The sequence below is a fragment of the Oncorhynchus mykiss genome, chromosome 18 (genome assembly GCF_057628025.1).
Source record: "Oncorhynchus mykiss isolate SJ-2025 chromosome 18, ASM5762802v1, whole genome shotgun sequence".
NCBI lineage: Eukaryota > Metazoa > Chordata > Actinopteri > Salmoniformes > Salmonidae > Oncorhynchus > Oncorhynchus mykiss.
Genome location: NC_143039.1, coordinates 69,385,782 through 69,403,088, shown reverse-complemented (window position 1 = coordinate 69,403,088; position 17,307 = coordinate 69,385,782). Strand labels below are relative to the sequence as shown.

The 17,307-nt window shown below is 40.9% G+C and overlaps 1 protein-coding gene across 4 annotated transcripts; it reads right to left on the bottom strand.

Annotated features, from left to right (window-relative positions):
- Window positions 1–2,254: 2,254 nt before the first annotated feature.
- LOC110496664 (uncharacterized) lies at window positions 2,255–15,991 on the bottom strand. Of its 4 annotated transcripts, none has more exons than XM_036953452.2 (20): window positions 15,405–15,991; window positions 14,548–14,609; window positions 13,968–13,991; window positions 13,456–13,521; window positions 13,306–13,347; window positions 12,009–12,044; window positions 11,837–11,890; window positions 9,372–9,410; window positions 8,033–8,146; window positions 7,217–7,249; window positions 7,030–7,095; window positions 6,861–6,926; window positions 5,553–6,632; window positions 5,117–5,161; window positions 4,908–4,964; window positions 4,733–4,786; window positions 4,588–4,647; window positions 3,970–4,035; window positions 3,149–3,226; window positions 2,255–3,047 (listed from the first exon to the last, which is right to left on the bottom strand). In XM_036953452.2, the coding sequence occupies exons 1-19, from the start codon at window positions 15,413–15,415 to the stop codon at window positions 3,198–3,200; spliced, it is 2,004 nt and encodes a 667-aa protein (XP_036809347.2). In that variant the 5' UTR covers window positions 15,416–15,991; the 3' UTR covers window positions 2,255–3,047; window positions 3,149–3,197. The 4 variants fall into 4 exon arrangements, with proteins under 4 accessions (XP_036809347.2, XP_036809346.2, XP_036809349.2 ...); XM_036953451.2 differs by having other exon boundaries at window positions 9,372–9,416; window positions 15,405–15,733; XM_036953454.2 differs by lacking the exon at window positions 13,968–13,991 and having other exon boundaries at window positions 9,372–9,416; window positions 15,405–15,733.
- Between the last annotated feature and the right edge of the window lie 1,316 nt (window positions 15,992–17,307).

The following is a 17,307-nucleotide window of genomic DNA, read 5'->3' as shown; positions in this document are numbered from 1 at the left end:
AGAAATTCCTGTCCTCTACCTCAACTCACATCCACATGTACAATGCTTCTTCTGGATTCCCTGACTGGTATTTAGGGCATCTTTGACCGTAAATCTCTTACGTTACAACACTTTCACTTCCACCTAGTCCACATCCTGTTTGCTGTGTGTGTGTGTGTGTGTGTGTGTGTGTGTGTGTGTGTGTGTGTGTGTGTGTGTGTGTGTGTGTGTGTGTGTGTGTGTGTGTGTGTGCATGCATGTCTTGAGTGTTGCAATAAACGTGTGTTCTGTACATCTGTCTCTTACTGGTCATTTCCGTCCTCTTACCGGGACGCTTGGACAGTTGCGCCACTTTCAGAAACCACCACAAAGTGGCTCGCTTTGTCAACAAGGCCAAGGAACGAGGAAATAAGCAATGCCATGATGCTTTCTTATAAGACAAAAGCCACAGTGACACTGTTGGATTGAAAGAAAAGAAGGCCAAAGGAATATCATTACCTGGAAATACTCATCCATCCACAATGAAAGGTTTGTCAGAAACATGAGTTTTGAACAGCATATACTGGAAGACATGAAAAACAATTGATGGAATGTGGTATCTCAAGATACCATTTAGAAGACATGTGTGGCACCAGGCCCTGACTTACCTGTATAGTACAGTGTTATACAGTGTTTGCTACCAGGCCCTGACTTACCTGTATAGTACAGTGTTATACAGTGTTTGCTACCAGGCCCTGACTTACCTGTATAGTACAGTGTTATACAGTGTTTGCTACCAGGCCCTGACTTACCTGTATAGTACAGTGTTATACAGTGTTTGCTACCAGGCCCTGACTTACCTGTATAGTACAGTGTTATACAGTGTTTGCTACCAGGCCCTGACTTACCTGTATAGTACAGTGTTATACAGTGTTTGCTACCAGGCCCTGACTTACCTGTATAGTACAGTGTTATACAGTGTTTGCTACCAGGCCCTGACTTACCTGTATAGTACAGTGTTATACAGTGTTTGCTACCAGGCCCTGACTTACCTGTATAGTACAGTGTTATACAGTGTTTGCTACCAGGCCCTGACTTACCTGTATAGTACAGTGTTATACAGTGTTTGCTACCAGGCCCTGACTTACCTGTATAGTACAGTGTTATACAGTGTTTGCTACCAGGCCCTGACTTACCTGTATAGTACAGTGTTATACAGTGTTTGCTACCAGGCCCTGACTTACCTGTATAGTACAGTGTTATACAGTGTTTGCTACCAGGCCCTGACTTACCTGTATAGTACAGTGTTATACAGTGTTTGCTACCAGGCCCTGACTTACCTGTATAGTACAGTGTTATACAGTGTTTGCTACCAGGCCCTGACTTACCTGTATAGTACAGTGTTATACAGTGTTTGCTACCAGGCCCTGACTTACCTGTATAGTACAGTGTTATACAGTGTTTGCTACCAGGCCCTGACTTACCTGTATAGTACAGTGTTATACAGTGTTTGCTACCAGGCCCTGACTTACCTGTATAGTACAGTGTTATACAGTGTTTGCTACCAGGCCCTGACTTACCTGTATAGTACAGTGTTATACAGTGTTTGCTACCAGGCCCTGACTTACCTGTATAGTACAGTGTTATACAGTGTTTGCTACCAGGCCCTGACTTACCTGTATAGTACAGTGTTATACAGTGTTTGCTACCAGGCCCTGACTTACCTGTATAGTACAGTGTTATACAGTGTTTGCTACCAGGCCCTGACTTACCTGTATAGTACAGTGTTATACAGTGTTTGCTACCAGGCCCTGACTTACCTGTATAGTACAGTGTTATACAGTGTTTGCTACCAGGCCCTGACTTACCTGTATAGTACAGTGTTATACAGTGTTTGCTACCAGGCCAGTGCACTTAACACCTCTTCTTCATGTCATCATTGGCATAATCTCTTTTATTACAGTGTTGTTATTCAGTGTTGTTGTAGTGTTACAATGTCTGAAAAGGTTATCTGCTGTGTTGGTTACTAATGTGGTATATTATCCCAGACCCTGGATGTAGGACTTTGTATGCTAGTATTGAACTTGACACGTGTCTGTATTTCAATTGTCAATGTATCACAATGTAACTCCATTGATTATTATTATGACATTATATTTAGTTTGTTCATTGTATTATCATATTATTTATAGTTGATATAATTGTAATGTCCTGGTAGTCGGTGAGTAGGCTTCTTACTTGCTTCTCGTTTCATCAGCACATCCTTTACACATTCACAAAAACACACACATACTGCTTTTTATCCCAACAAACTCGCCCCCCCAAAATGATCTGACAACTCAATATTTATTAGATTTTCCCCCTGTGTGCATACAGTTATGAAATGAAATTCTCATTATGTCTATGCAATTGTTATTTTACCATTTGTCCAACGAATGTAAATTATACTTAATCAAAGACATTGTATGTACACTTCATTTTTTTTAATAAAGAACCGTATGTTACTCATAACTTTAAAATGAATGTTGAACTGAGCCAGTAGGAGTTATTTTTCAAATGTAGCAGCCGTTATCGGTCAAGGACTGAGACAGCAATGCATCACATGAAAGCAAGAGGAAAACTGTAGTAACCCACAATCTGCAGAAACCTAGCAAACCTACAATGACTGAATGCTATCTTTAAAAAACAGACTTCTGTTTTTTTCAAGGGCATTGTAAGGCAACATGTTGACCATTTTATCAACACGTTAGTTGATAAGACAGGGGTGTAACTTGTATAATGATGATGTCACAACTTAAATAAACTGCCTTTAACAAAAAACAAAGTTGAAAAAATATATATTCTCCATGATCAAATATTAAACTACCCTTGAGATGCCAAAAAAACAACAATGCAGTCAAAAAGTGGGTAAAAATGTAATGTACACCAAAACAGTAGAATAATTTAATTGTATCCCCGTTGACACCTTCACCATTTTGAGTGGCAAGAGAGGGTTAAGGAACGTAAGGAACGTAAGTTTCGTTTACGCTGTTTGTTGTCATGACTACAGGAGGACCTGTTGGTTTTAAGTGGGATTCACCATGATGGGACTGCAATGAAAAGAGATGGAATGAAGTCAAAAAATTATTCAATGTACAATGTACCTCTCCTCTTATAGTAAGTACAAATCAATGGATATGGCTTTATCTACCTATCAAACTGATTCCATTCACAGCGTCATGTGGCCTCAACCCTCAGGGCTAAGACTGGGCTGTCGGTGCATCAGCGCCTGCAAACAAAATGAGATATACAGTACATAGAAGTGAATACATTCTGAAAGCATCATACAGTACAATGGATCACCTCCATCTCTCTTTAGGAATCCATGGTGGTCTATGTCAGAGTGTGACAGATGGGTTAAATATGTCTGAAACGGATGTGAGATGTTCACAAGTCAAATGTTAGCACACAGGACTGTAAATCAAATCAAATTGTATTTGCGCCGAATACACCTTTCTGTGAAATGCTGATTTACAAGCCCTTAACTAACAACGCAGTTTGAAGAAAAATAAGAGTTAAGAAAAATATTTACTGAATAAACTAAAGTAAAAATTAATAGAACACTAATAAAATAACAATAACGAGGCTATATACGGGGTGGCAGGTAGCCTAGTGGTTAGAGCGTTGGGCCAGAAACCGAAACGTTGCTAGATTGAATCCCCGAGCTGACAAGGTAAAAATCTGCCGTTCTGCCCCTGAACAAGGCAGTTAACCACAAATTCTTATTTACAATGACGGCCTACCGGGGAACAGTGGGTTACACTGTTCCCCGGTAGGCCGTCATTGTAAATAACAATTTGTTCTTAACTGACTTGCCTAGTTAAATAAAAAAATACTGGAGGTACCGGTACTGAGTCAATGTGTGTGGGTATAGATTATTTGAGGAAAATAAGTGTCTGCTAAATTGCATATATGATATGTTAATATGCTAATGTCCTGGCTTGGGGGATCATAATGTTCTGCTGACATTACCGTGAGAGGCACCCTGTGTCATGTAATCCTGTTGGTCTGGTTGGTCCAGAATGTCAGCTGGAACAGCTGAGGGAGAAAAGGATGTTTATTCCAATCCACACTGTTCCCAGTAAAGCTCTGTTATGTGCTCCCAGTATGCAGGTTTATATGTCTTTTTTTAACGTTCTTTCATCCTTGTGTTGTTCTCTTCCTCATACTTGTCATTGTACCTCATGTGTTTGGATAAATGAGTCAGATAACTCCCTGCACAGTGCTAAGAGTGGTGTGGTGTGGTGTGGTGTGTGTGTGTGTGTGTGTGTGTGTGTGTGCATGTGTGTTTGTGTCTGCATAATGTTGTGAGATGTAATCTCTGTTCATACAAACAGACATCTGATCAGACTTCATTATCTCTGTTCAAACAGACAGACATCTCATCAGACTTCATTATCTCTGTTCAAACAAACAGACATCTGATCAGAGAAGTCACAGGGACAAAAGATATGTTTACTTCATGGCACATTGACTGAGTTGGTTGGTGCACACACATGCACTGTTTCCTCCCCTGGTCGAGGAAGCCTTAGAATGATAGGGCCTTTCATTGGTAACTACCCAAAGATGTAAGTCAGTTTTGGTCCTTACCTTCTGAATCTGGAGCCATTGTTTCTTCCCCAATCATGTCATCATCATCCATATCGTCATCTGAGGGGAAAAAACACGAAACAGACTTTATTTTACTATTTCAATTATTCAAATGTGAACGTTTGTTTGTATGGCTTTGACTAACCTTTCGCCATGGACTCTGACACATCCTGGGAATCCTCGTCGGTCTCATCCTCATCTAAAGACCAGATTAATATACATGATGTTGACCCACAATAATTAATTAGAACGTTACAACAGCTAAAGACCAAGCCATTTGAAAGCACAGGTGATATGATTCAGGATAAGAGGAAACAAACCTTTGTGTAAATCTGTGCCTGGCTCTGCATCAGATTCAGATTTGTCATCCTCTGAGTCTATGAAAAGAAAATGTGCATAACATCGAGAAATAATATGAAATGATGGAACGTTTGATACGAATGACTCCAGGCTCTTTGATTCAGTGCTGCATGGATCAGCTGATTAACAAGCAAGGGGATCAAGTGACATGCAAGAAAGATTGACATACCAGAGGCATCCTTGTCCATATCATCTTTGTCAGCATCATCAGAATCTGTATCAGAAAGCGGTGTTTCAGTTATCACAATATGGTACCATTACCACTCACAATATAGTACTTAGTGCTTTTATATTTTTTATTTAACCTTTATTTAACTAGGCAAGTCAGTTAAGAACAAATTGTTATTTACAATGATGGCCTACCCCGGCCAAACCCGGACGACGCTGAGCCAATTGTGCGCCGTCCTATGGGACTCCCAATCGCGGCTGGTTGTGATACAGTCTGGAATCTAACCAGGGTCTGTAGTGACATCTCTAGCACTGAGATGCAGTGCCTTAGACCGCTGGGCCACTAGGGAGCCCATTTTACAGGGAATCACATATGTACATTTCATTATGGCCTAATTATTAGCTACATTTCTATGGTTTAGTAGTGGTAACCGCACCTTTGGGCTCCTTCATCATGCTATCATCAGTGTCCTCTTCACTGTCATCCTCTTGTGGTTTAGGGGCATCCCTGGTCCCAATGTCCTCCTCGCTGTTGGAGTCTGCGTCAGCCTCAGTCTTATCCTCACTCTCATCCTTAATCTCATTCTTACTGTCATCCTTACTGTCCTCCTTACTGTCGGACTCTGTTGTGTCTAGGTTCATCTCCGCATCCAGCTCCTCCTCCTCCTTCTCCGCCTCCTCCAGCTTTCCCTCCTCCTTTGACTCCATCTCCGCCTCCTCCTCCGAATCCTGTAGAGGCTCAAAGTCTTGGCTCCCTACAGGGCTTCCCTCCTTGATGTTGTCTTCAGGGCTGGCCTGCTCTTCCCCCACGTCACCTCTCTCCTTCATGTCCATTTCCTGCTGCTTTGGTTCCTCCTCCGAGACCTGGACATCCGCTTCGCTGCTGTCTTTGCTGTCGTCTGAGCTGTCGCTGTCTTTCTCATATTCTTTGTCTGGCTTGACGTTTTCTTCTGAGCTGTCGCTGTCTTTCTCATCTTCTTCTGAGCTGTCGCTGTCTTTCTCATCTTCTTTGTCTGGCTTGTCGTTTTCTTCTGAGGTGTCGCTGTCTTTCTCATCTTCTTTGTCTGGCTTGTCGTTTTCTTCTGAGGTGTCGCTGTCTTTCTCATCTTCTTTGTCTGGCTTGTCGTTTTCGTCTGAGCTGTCACTGTCTTTCTCTTTCTCATCTTCTTTGTCTGGCTTGTCGTTTTCTTCTGAGGTGTCCTGTTGGCTCTCGCTGTCCTTTTCTTCTATTTCCTGGTGCTCTGGTTCCTCCTCCGGAACCTGGGCCTCTTCTTCGCTGCTGTCTTTGCGGTCGTCTGAGCTGTCGCTGTCTCTGCTGTCATCTGTGCTGTCTTTCTTGTCGTCTTTGTCTGGCTTGTCATCCTTAGTGTCTGAGTCTGCGTCGTCTTGTTTGCTGTCGCTGTCCGTCGCTTCCTCTGTCTCTGTGTCTTCTGCGCTGTCCTTCTCTTCTGCAGGAGCCTTACCATCTAGTTCAATGTCCTTATCCTCATCACTATCGTCTTTGTCTGTGGCAGCATCTGCAGAAAAGTGACAGTGTTTAGACATTCTGGTAATTAATTATTACAGTATATGACGTAGAATATGTAGTTCTGAACCAATTGAGAACAAGAGAGGTCATGGGGGACACCAGTAGTGAGAACAAAAGAGGTCATAGTACTGAGCCCTGGGGGACAACAGTAGAGAGACCTTCCCTATAATGACCCTTTGTGGGTGAGAGATGCACAACCTTCAATGAGCAGACTCACCTGCAGAGTCATTATCTAACATTTCTTCTTCACCTGCAGTATCCTTCCCATCTGCATCCTCTTGAGCTGAAGAAAATAACAGGTTTATGACCAACTGATGGGTAGAATGACTCAAATGACAGTTTCCCAGACAATGAATATCCAGTTCAGAAATGTCAATTTAGCACACCTGAGTCACTCTTGTCGTCATCTTTGTCTGTCGCCATGGCCTGCTCCGTGTTATCACTGGTCACATCTACAATCACACATGATTTATGTAATCAAACTTTTGCAAGCTATTATTTGACATCGTTGTATTGCCAATCTATCTAGTACAACATTATGATTAAAACCTTGACGTTGTTCTTCATACTTACCAGAGTCAGCTTGCACATCTGTCAACACTTCATCTTAAAAAGAAACACAAAGTTCATTGTGTGTATTATTATGAGTACCTAATCATGTTTTCATTAGACAGGGTCATGTATTGTCTATTTATCAATGCTTTGAGGGGGGGGGGGGGGGGGGGGGCGTACAGTACTAACGGCGGTATTTACAGCATCGTCCCTGTCGTCCTTGTCTGTGGAATGACAGAGGATGACCTACTGCACTGTGACCATTCTAGTTCTTCACGACCAAAACAAAGGAACTGTTTTTTACTGCCAGCGCTTCCTATTGAAAATACTGTGAAGATAACTATGTTTTGTCTTTCTCAGCAAGGAGTTCACCTGCCTCATGTTATGATTAGTTCATGTCAGAATCCAAGTATTTCTTTTTGTAAATACATAATCCAAGTCTTTAGTCCCTTATCCTCAGAGGCATCATCTGACTTTATTGTCATCTAATGCAGTTTCCCAACTCCAGTCCTCTAGAACCCCAAAAGCACACAATTTTGATGTAGCCCCAGACACCTGATTCAACGTGTCAACTAATCATCAGGACCTCAATGAGTTGAATCAACGTGTACTGTCGGGGGTACTTGAGGACTGGAGTTGGGAAACACTGATCTGATGGACAAAGAAAAATACTCTTAGATATGTATCTCCAACGTTAATGTTGGGTACTGTGCATTTTTCCACATCATACTGTCCTCATATTTTTGGCATGTTTTTCATCTGTCTTTATCTTCACCAGCTGCCATGTACTTTAACTTACAGATTTAGCTTTTGAATCAGTCTGTTTTTAACACTTACCTGTGGAGTCACTGTCAGGAGACTCTGTGGAGTCACTGTCAGGAGACTCTGTGGAATCACTTTCTGGAGACTCTGTGGAGTCATCTTCTGGAGACTTATCCACATCTGCTGATTCTGAAATCATAATTTAAAGCAACATAGATGTATTATATATTTTAAGTCTGCCTGTTGATGTTTATAGCAATGTTTTTTACACTGATGATGTTTGTTACAGTTATAATGATACTATGTTCTGATGATCAGTGAAGTCAGAGCTTGGTTATTGAACAAGGAATTCAGAGAGAAAATGTCTTACCCAAAACCTCTGCTGACACCTTCTCACTGTCATCATGTCTATGTCCCGGGATTTTTTGTTTGTTACTTACAACCTCATGCTAATCACATTAGTCTACATTAGCTCAACCGTCCCGTAGAGGTTAAAGACTCATCCAAAAAGACTCACAGGTGTAATTGGTGAGCTTTTACAAAGTATTGACTCAGGGTATGAGTACTTATGTAAGTTAGATATTTCTGTATTACATTTTCAATAAATTTACAAAATGTTCTAAAAACAGGTTTTCACTTTTGTCATTATGTGTAGCTGGGTGAGAAAAGAGAAGACACTAAGTATAATACTGAAAGGCACAATTTATAGTACAATATTTACACATGCATCAGGGAAGGGGGAATTGGGGATCCAAGCGTCACCTCTAACTAACATTTTGTACAATGTATAATAACTCTAGAAGAATTTGTGTTTCACTTTGTATCTTTGTTTTGACTAAAGTAGCTGTTGTACCCAGTTGTGCTTAGACTTTTTGGGGGTAAAAGTAGCTGTTGTACACAAATGAACGAGGAAGCTGTGGCCTTGGGTGGCAAGAACATCTCTCAAAACGTATCGCTTCCCTCACCAGCTGCATCTTAACATAATGACATTATCGCTTCCCTCACCAGCTGCATCTTAACATAATGACATTATCACTTCCCTCACCAGCTGCATCTTAACATAATGACATTATCGCTTCCCTCACCAGCTGCATCTTAACATAATGACATTATCGCTTCCCTCCCTAGCTGCATCTTAACATAATGACATTATCGCTTCCCTCACCAGCTGCATCTTAACATAATGACATTATCGCTTCCCTCACCAGCTGCATCTTAACATAATGACATTATCGCTTCACTCACCAGATGCATCTTAACATAATGAGATTATCGCTTCACTCACCAGCTGCATCTTAACATAATGACATTATCGCTTCCCTCACCAGCTGCATCTTAACATAATGACATTATCGCTTCCCTCACCTGCTGCATCAGCTGCATCTTAACATAATGACATTATCGCTTCACTCACCAGCTGCATCAGTTGTATCTTGGCTGCCTGCTGCTTCAGCTGCATCTTAACATAATAACATTAGTATTATTGGAAGGCTTGAAAATACTGTGTAATTTCTTACCTTGTTATTGATTATACAACTATACAACATTTTGGCCATTGTTTTTGTTGACAGTAGATATGAGGCTAAAGTTTGTCTCTAACAGCTTTGTCCAATTCGGAGTGACTTTAAAGTGGACATGCAGATGAAGTATATATACAATACCGTTCAAAAGTTTGGGGTCACTTACAAATGTCCTTATTTTAATGGACAACATTTTTTGCTTTTCTTCCAAAAACAAGAACATTTCTAAGTGACCCCAAACTTTTGAACGGTAATGTATATACAGTGCCTTGCGAAAGTATTCGGCCCCCTTGAACTTTGCGACATTTTGCCACATTTCAGGCTTCAAACATAAAGATATAAAACTGTATTTTTTTGTGAAGAATCAACAACAAGTGGGACACAATCATGAAGTGGAACGACATTTATTGGATATTTCAAACTTTTTTAACAAATCAAAAACTGAAAAATTGGGCGTGCAAAATTATTCAGCCCCCTTAAGTTAATACTTTGTAGCGCCACCTTTTGCTGCGATGACAGCTGTAAGTCGCTTGGGGTATGTCTCTATCAGTTTTGCACATCGAGAGACTGACATTTTTTCCCATTCCTCCTTGCAAAACAGCTCGAGCTCAGTGAGGTTGGATGGAGAGCATTTGTGAACAGCAGTTTTCAGTTCTTTCCACAGGTTCTCGATTGGATTCAGGTCTGGACTTTGACTTGGCCATTCTAACACCTGGATATGTTTATTTTTTAACCATTCCATTGTAGATTTTGCTTTATGTTTTGGATCATTGTCTTGTTGGAAGACAAATCTCCGTCCCAGTCTCAGGTCTTTTGCAGACTCCATCAGGTTTTCTTCCAGAATGGTCCTGTATTTGGCTCCATCCATCTTCCCATCAATTTTAACCATCTTCCCTGTCCCTGCTGAAGAAAAGCAGGCCCAAACCATGATGCTGCCACCACCATGTTTGACAGTGGGGATGGTGTGTTCAGCTGTGTTGCTTTTACGCCAAACATAACGTTTTGCATTGTTGCCAAAAAGTTAGATTTTGGTTTCATCTGACCAGAGCACCTTCTTCCACATGTTTGGTGTGTCTCCCAGGTGGCTTGTGGCAAACTTTAAACAACACTTTTTATGGATATCTTTAAGAAATGGCTTTCTTCTTGCCACTCTTCCATAAATGCCAGATTTGTGCAATATACGACTGATTGTTGTCCTATGGACAGAGTCTCCCACCTCAGCTGTAGATCTCTGCAGTTCATCCAGAGTGATCATGGGCCTCTTGGCTGCATCTCTGATCAGTCTTTTCCTTGTATGAGCTGAAAGTTTAGAGGGACGGCCAGGTCTTGGTAGATTTGCAGTGGTCTGATACTCCTTCCATTTCAATATTATCGCTTGCACAGTGCTCCTTGGGATGTTTAAAGCTTGGGAAATCTTTTTGTATCCAAATCCGGCTTTAAACTTCTTCACAACAGTATCTCGGACCTGCCTGGTGTGTTTCTTTGTTCTTCATGATGCTCTCTGCGCTTTTAACGGACCTCTGAGACTATTACAGTGCAGGTGCATTTATACGGAGACTTGATTACACACAGGTGGATTGTATTTATCATCATTAGTCATTTAGGTCAACATTGGATCATTCAGAGATCCTCACTGAACTTCTGGAGAGAGTTTGCTGCACTGAAAGTAAAGGGGCTGAATAATTTTGCACGCCCAATTTTTCAGTTTTTGATTTGTTAAAAAAGTTTGAAATATCCAATAAATGTCGTTCCACTTCATGATTGTGTCCCACTTGTTGTTGATTCTTCACAAAAAAATACAGTTTTATATCTTTATGTTTGAAGCCTGAAATGTGGCAAAAGGTCGCAAAGTTCAAGGGGGCCGAATACTTTCGCAAGGCACTGTATTTTATGTGCCCTTCAAGGCACAGCACGTGACACCCGCCTGGGCAAAAAATATTTTACTGCATGAATTGAAATAACAAATCCTCATCATCAACAGGGACTTTCACATATTTTGACCAGCTGGTTAGCATTTTTCGTGATTAATCTTGTTCTGGAGGCAGCTCTGCAGAATAGTCACTAGCTGGCACAGCAACAAAGTCATAAAATCTGATTTGAACTCTAACCCTAACCTTAACCACAATGAAAACCCTGATGCATAACCCTAACCTGAAATTAAGACCATTAATTTTTACAATATAGCCAATTTTGACTTTGCTTTTTGCCAATCTAAGGGGGAATTTCTCAGTTCTTCCTCCAGGACAAGACTCATGACAATAAATGTCAACCGGCTCATTCTTATTGAATGATTTCGACCTTTGGCCATAACCCTTATCTTTGACATTTGACCTTTGTGTATTTTACTCCTAGGCCTCACCTGGGGCATCAGGGGCATCAGGACTGCCTGTGGTTTCCACGCTGGTATCTCCATCTGGAAGACAAGGACGGGTGACTTTGATGCTGTTATTGAAGTCACCATTACTGTAATTATCAGGAAATCCCCAGTAGCCAGTTAGCTTCATTTCCATTCAAATGAATTGGTGACTCACTGCTTGTGTCTGTGGATGTATCACTGCTACTCACATCTGATAAATGAAGAAGAAAACATTGGGTGAGTTGGAGTTTGTCGTCTGGCCATTGAACTTGTTTTAGCCATGGACTCTTCAGTAATAAAATTGGTCTGGACAAGATCAATATTACTATTATATTTTTTAATTGGTAAATTGTTTTGATTGGGCTTACTGTCTTTCAAATAGTGTTTAAAGTGGATGTTACAGAATGTGTGTTTGAAGAAGGCAGTAAGTCAAATGTTTTATGGCATGAAAAGGTTTGGGGAATTGATATAACTTTGGCTTGGATTTGAGAAGCCTTTGGTTTATTCGGTCAACTGTCTAAACCTTCAGCATGGCCCCACAGCAAATAGTCAGACTCTGACACATTTATGGGGCATGATGAGGTAGGACCCAGGAACAGAGAACAGAGAAGAGAACCAATCGAGGAACCCTTGGTTTAGAAGAAATGTAAATACTTTACTGGGAAACATTCAACAGTAGGTACCATGTAAAACTGGGAAGACAACAAACACTAAGACTCGATAACTACTAAGGAGACAACGCAAAGGGTAACAGAAAACACACCTCACTTAAAAGACATCATCATTAGTAACAGAAAAGACACCTCACTTAAAAGACATCATCATTAGTAACAGAAAACACACCTCACTTAATAAAAGACATCATCATTAGTAACAGAAAACACACCTCACTTAAAAGACATCATCATTAGTAACAGAAAAGACACCTCACTTAAAAGTCATCATCATTAGTAACAGAAAACACACCTCACTTAAAAGGGAATCATCATTATTAACAGAAAACACCTGAGTGTCATAGTAGTCTCTAGGGCGGTCTCCGCCGCTCTCTGGGGACAGGTGAAACTATGACAATTTACTCATGTCTGGTCTAGAAAGCATTTGTCTAGATATGTCTCATGGGTGCTGTTGTTATAGTGTATACATACAGGTTTATGTGAGTGTCCAATATTACAGTTCCTCTATAGAGGATAGTTAAGTGTCTCCATGATAGTCTCAAAGCAGGCCCATGTTGTCTGCTACCTAAAAACAAATTTGCGTCACGATCAACAGCTCCGTTTTTAATTCTCTCATGTTGAACGTCCTTCACTGGTACTGTGCAGTTAAGGTTTTTACTTTCAGGGGGAATCACCATCGTAATTATTGCTCTAATCTACAGAGTTGGTTTCCTTGAGAGTTGAGTTGATTCTACGTCATACACTTCTTCCTTGATAGAAAGACAGATTCCCCCAGTCCCCAAACCCAGCCACTCATACCTCCAGCCAGCTCTTTACTAGAGTCAGTCCCATCTGTGGTCCCTGTGAACAACAGAGGTTTTCTGTTTAGTTTCTGTCGGTATGAAATGGTACATACCTGGTGTGTTTAACTAGGTATTGGGTAGGAGATACATTGGAGTCAATACAAACCTACAGAGTCTCCAGCTGCTGCTGCAACTACCGGGCTGCCAGTGGGGCCTTCGCCATCTTTGGCACCTGAGACCAGAAAAGTATCATAGCACCCATTTTGTCAGTTGCCAATGATCACCCAGCTAAGCCAATACCAAACTATAAAACTCAATATCTTAATGTATCCAATCATGCAACACTGGTTTCAGTCCAGTGTTTTGTAAATGAATGTAAATGAAATCAGAAGACAAAGCACATATCGGTAGCGGTCCATATGTAACCTATGTGTGTAGGCTTTGACTGGAGGGCTTGTCAGTGTGCTTAACATTAAGGTGCTCTAGCAAAGCAGCAGCTCTCTCTGAAACACAGCACAATGAATGGTGTCATTGTTCCATCATAAACACTACTTCTGACTAAATACAAATACATTCATGTGTATACACTACTTATAATTAACAAAGCTTATTAGCCTGTCATTTTCTAACTGTTGTGGTAATTATGAACGTCATGATAAAACACAAATTACACGTTACCGTCATTATCTCCCTCTGTTCCATCTGCAAATGAAAGATGCATAGGGGAGCATGATTAGGGGTTTGGGGATTTATCTCCATTTGAATAGACCATATGTAAGGCCCACCCTACTTCTCTCTCTATCCCACAATCAGGCACAAGAGAACAGACCTCTTTTGTGTCTCCACAGAGTGACCTGGGTTCTGATTACACTACCGTTGTGGAGAAGCAGAGGACTCCCATTGTGAGTCAATGGGATGGATGGAGGTCGTCGTATACATTGCAAAGGCCTCCTTAAACATAATGTAATGGTCATTTTGGTTTATATGTTTGCTCACTTGATGTTTGCAGTGTAGCTTAGAGTAGCTTATAGTAGCTTAGAGTAGCTTATAGTAGCTTATAGTAGCTTACAGACTGGATAACTGGAAAGGTAAAGCATGTTTTGTCGTTGAAACTGAAATTAAACTAAAATGGAAACCGTCTTGTTCACCTATTATAAAAAATGTACATTATTATTAAGCTGTAGTTACTGATGGAAATATTCTAAATTCCCCAACATTTATAAGATTTAACAGAAGGTTTAATTTAGTGTTTTCTTACCAGTAATGGGGGCTGAGAGAGCAAGACCAGCCAAAGCAAAGATCAAAGGAACAATCAACGTTCTGTTAGAATGAAGAACACGGGGATAGAACTGGTCAGTACACTTTTAAAACAATACTTTAGTCAAACAGATGTAATGACTTCTCCCAGAAGCCATCTTAAGGTCATAGTGGCAGTGGAAAAGGAAAAAGAGTATTTGAATGGAAGCAGGTAGGAGGAACTGTGTTTTTCCTGCTCATTACATTATAATAAGAATATGTGTAACTTGCAGCAATGCCAAGTATCTTATGGCTGTTCTTATGTTCAATATATATTATGGATAATGAATTATCAATGAAAAGTTCATAAAAATGAATCAATGATATGTTGGTACATGATATACTTTTGATCTTTTAATATCATGAAAAGTCAAATAAAGGATTATTGTGAACTATTTTGACTTTAAAGGTAAATTCTCAAAAATCTTTTTAAAGACTATTTAGAGTCCCATCACTTTATCTTGTACCAGTATCAACATTGACATCAGTTGTAAAGTTATTGTTATTGAAGATTAGGATTGAACAAGAAAAAAGGAAATCTGGAACAACAACAAAAATGACACACACATTGCCAAGCTATTGCGATCCCACAAAAACAATGAATTAAACGGTTCGCCTCTCTCTATCATTGAAATACCCTCAGCAGGTCTAAATGTCTCAAGTTTCCTTCTACAGGTAGACTAACAAATACACTTCCCCCAAGAATACAGCTGTCCAAATATGCCAAATAGATTGTGTCATTTTAAAAGTTCCAGTACACACACGTAAGTCAAAACCAAATACCCAATGCAAGCCACCCTTGTGTTAGTGCTCACTTACCGTGACAGCATTGTGACGGGATAGTTTAGCCAGTGGGGCGACACTCAGGTGTCTCTATGGTTTCCAGTAGGTCTACAGTCTGGCTGGAGGGAGCCCAAGAGGTTTTATACTTTCACGACCCCCTCTGCTCCTAGGGGGCAGAGCCTGTGAGCTACAGATACACACTGGCAGACAGAGAACACACTGGAATGCTAGTTGGCCCTAAACAGAAAGTACACAGTAGCAGAATACCTGACTACTGTGACTGACCCAAAATTAGGAAAAGCTTTGACTATTTACAGACTCAGTGAGTGTGGCCTTGCTATTGAGAGAGGTCGCCATAGGCAGACCTGGCTCTCAAGAGAAGACAGGCCATGTGCACACTGCCCACAAAATGAGATGGAAACCAAGCTGCACTTTCTAACCTCCTGGCAAATGTACGACCATATTAGAGACACATTGTCACACCCTGACCGTAGAGAGCATTTTATGTCTCTATTTTGGTTTGGTTAGGGTGTGATTTGGGTGGGCAGTCTATGTTCTATGTTATATGATTTTCTATTTCTATGTGTTTGGCCGGGTGTAGTTCTCAATCAGAGGCAGCTGTCTATCGTTGTCTCTGATTGAGAACCATACTTAGGTACCCTTTTCCCCCACCTGCTTTGTGGGAAGTTAACTTTGTCTTTGTTCAGGGAACATAGCCCAAAGCTTCACGGTTTGGTTTTGTTCTTTGTTTTGTCGGCGTCATTTAAAAAACAGAGGAAATGTACGCTTACCATGCTGCACCTTGGTCCCGTCCTTCAGCCAGTCGTGACACACATATTTCACCCAGATTACACAGACCCACGAAGAAGAATAATACAAATAAAACAAATCTTGAGAAACTCTCATATCTACTGGGTGAAATCCCAGTGTGCCATCACGGCAGCAGTATTTCTGACCTGTTGCCACAAGAAAAGAGCAACAAGTGAAGAACAAACACCAACGTAAATACAACCCATATTTATGTTGATTTATTTTATCTTTCAAACTATTTGCACATCGTTATAACACTGTACATAGCGATAATATGACATTTGAAACGTTTTTATTCTTTTAACACTTTTGTGAGTAACATTTACTGTTAATTTCTGATTGTTTATTTCCCTTTTTGTTTATTGTCAATTTCACTTGCTTTGGCATTGTAAACATATGTTTACGTTTACATTCCCGTGCCAATAAAGCCCTTTGAATTGAATTGAATTGACAGAGGCGTTGCAGAGGAACAGCTAGCATTAAACTAGTTTAAAACAGGGTTGAGCGTGAGGCTCTCACACTTTTGTGTTTTCAAACAGCTCATGTTCTAAAGTCCCCTCTGATCTGAATCTACCCCCATATCTCCCTTTAAAAACCCTCAGCCCCTCACACACACTCATAGCTTACACACTAACCCCGTCCCCCTCTGATCTGAATCTACCCCCATATCTCCCTTTAAAAACCCTCAGCCCCTCACACACACTCATAGCTTACACACTAACCCCATCCCCCTCTGATCTGAATCTACCCCCATATCTCCCTTTAAAAACCCTCAGCCCCTCACACACACTCATAACTTACACACTAACCCCATCCCCCTCTGATCTGAATCTACCCCCATATCTCCCTTTAAAAACCCTCAGCCCCTCACACACACTCATAGCTTACACACTAACCCCATCCCCCTCTGATCTGAATCTACCCCCATATCTCCCTTTAAAAACCCTCAGCCCCTCACACACACTCATAGCTTACACACTAACCCCATCCCCCTCTGATCTGAATCTACCCCCATATCTCCCTTTAAAAACCCTCAGCCCCTCACACACACTCATAGCTTACACACTAACCCCGTCCCCCTCTCAAAGTACCCACAGATAACACTTTAGTCTGTAGATCGTTTTGTTGT

Coding starts and splice junctions, on each gene's coding strand:
- LOC110496664 (XM_036953451.2), bottom strand. Junction 13,522..13,967: donor AACAGAGGGAGATAATGACG/GTAACGTGTAAT, acceptor TTCTGGTCTCAG/GTGCCAAAGATGGCGAAGGC. Junction 4,787..4,907: donor AGGCACAGATTTACACAAAG/GTTTGTTTCCTC, acceptor TCTGGTCTTTAG/ATGAGGATGAGACCGACGAG.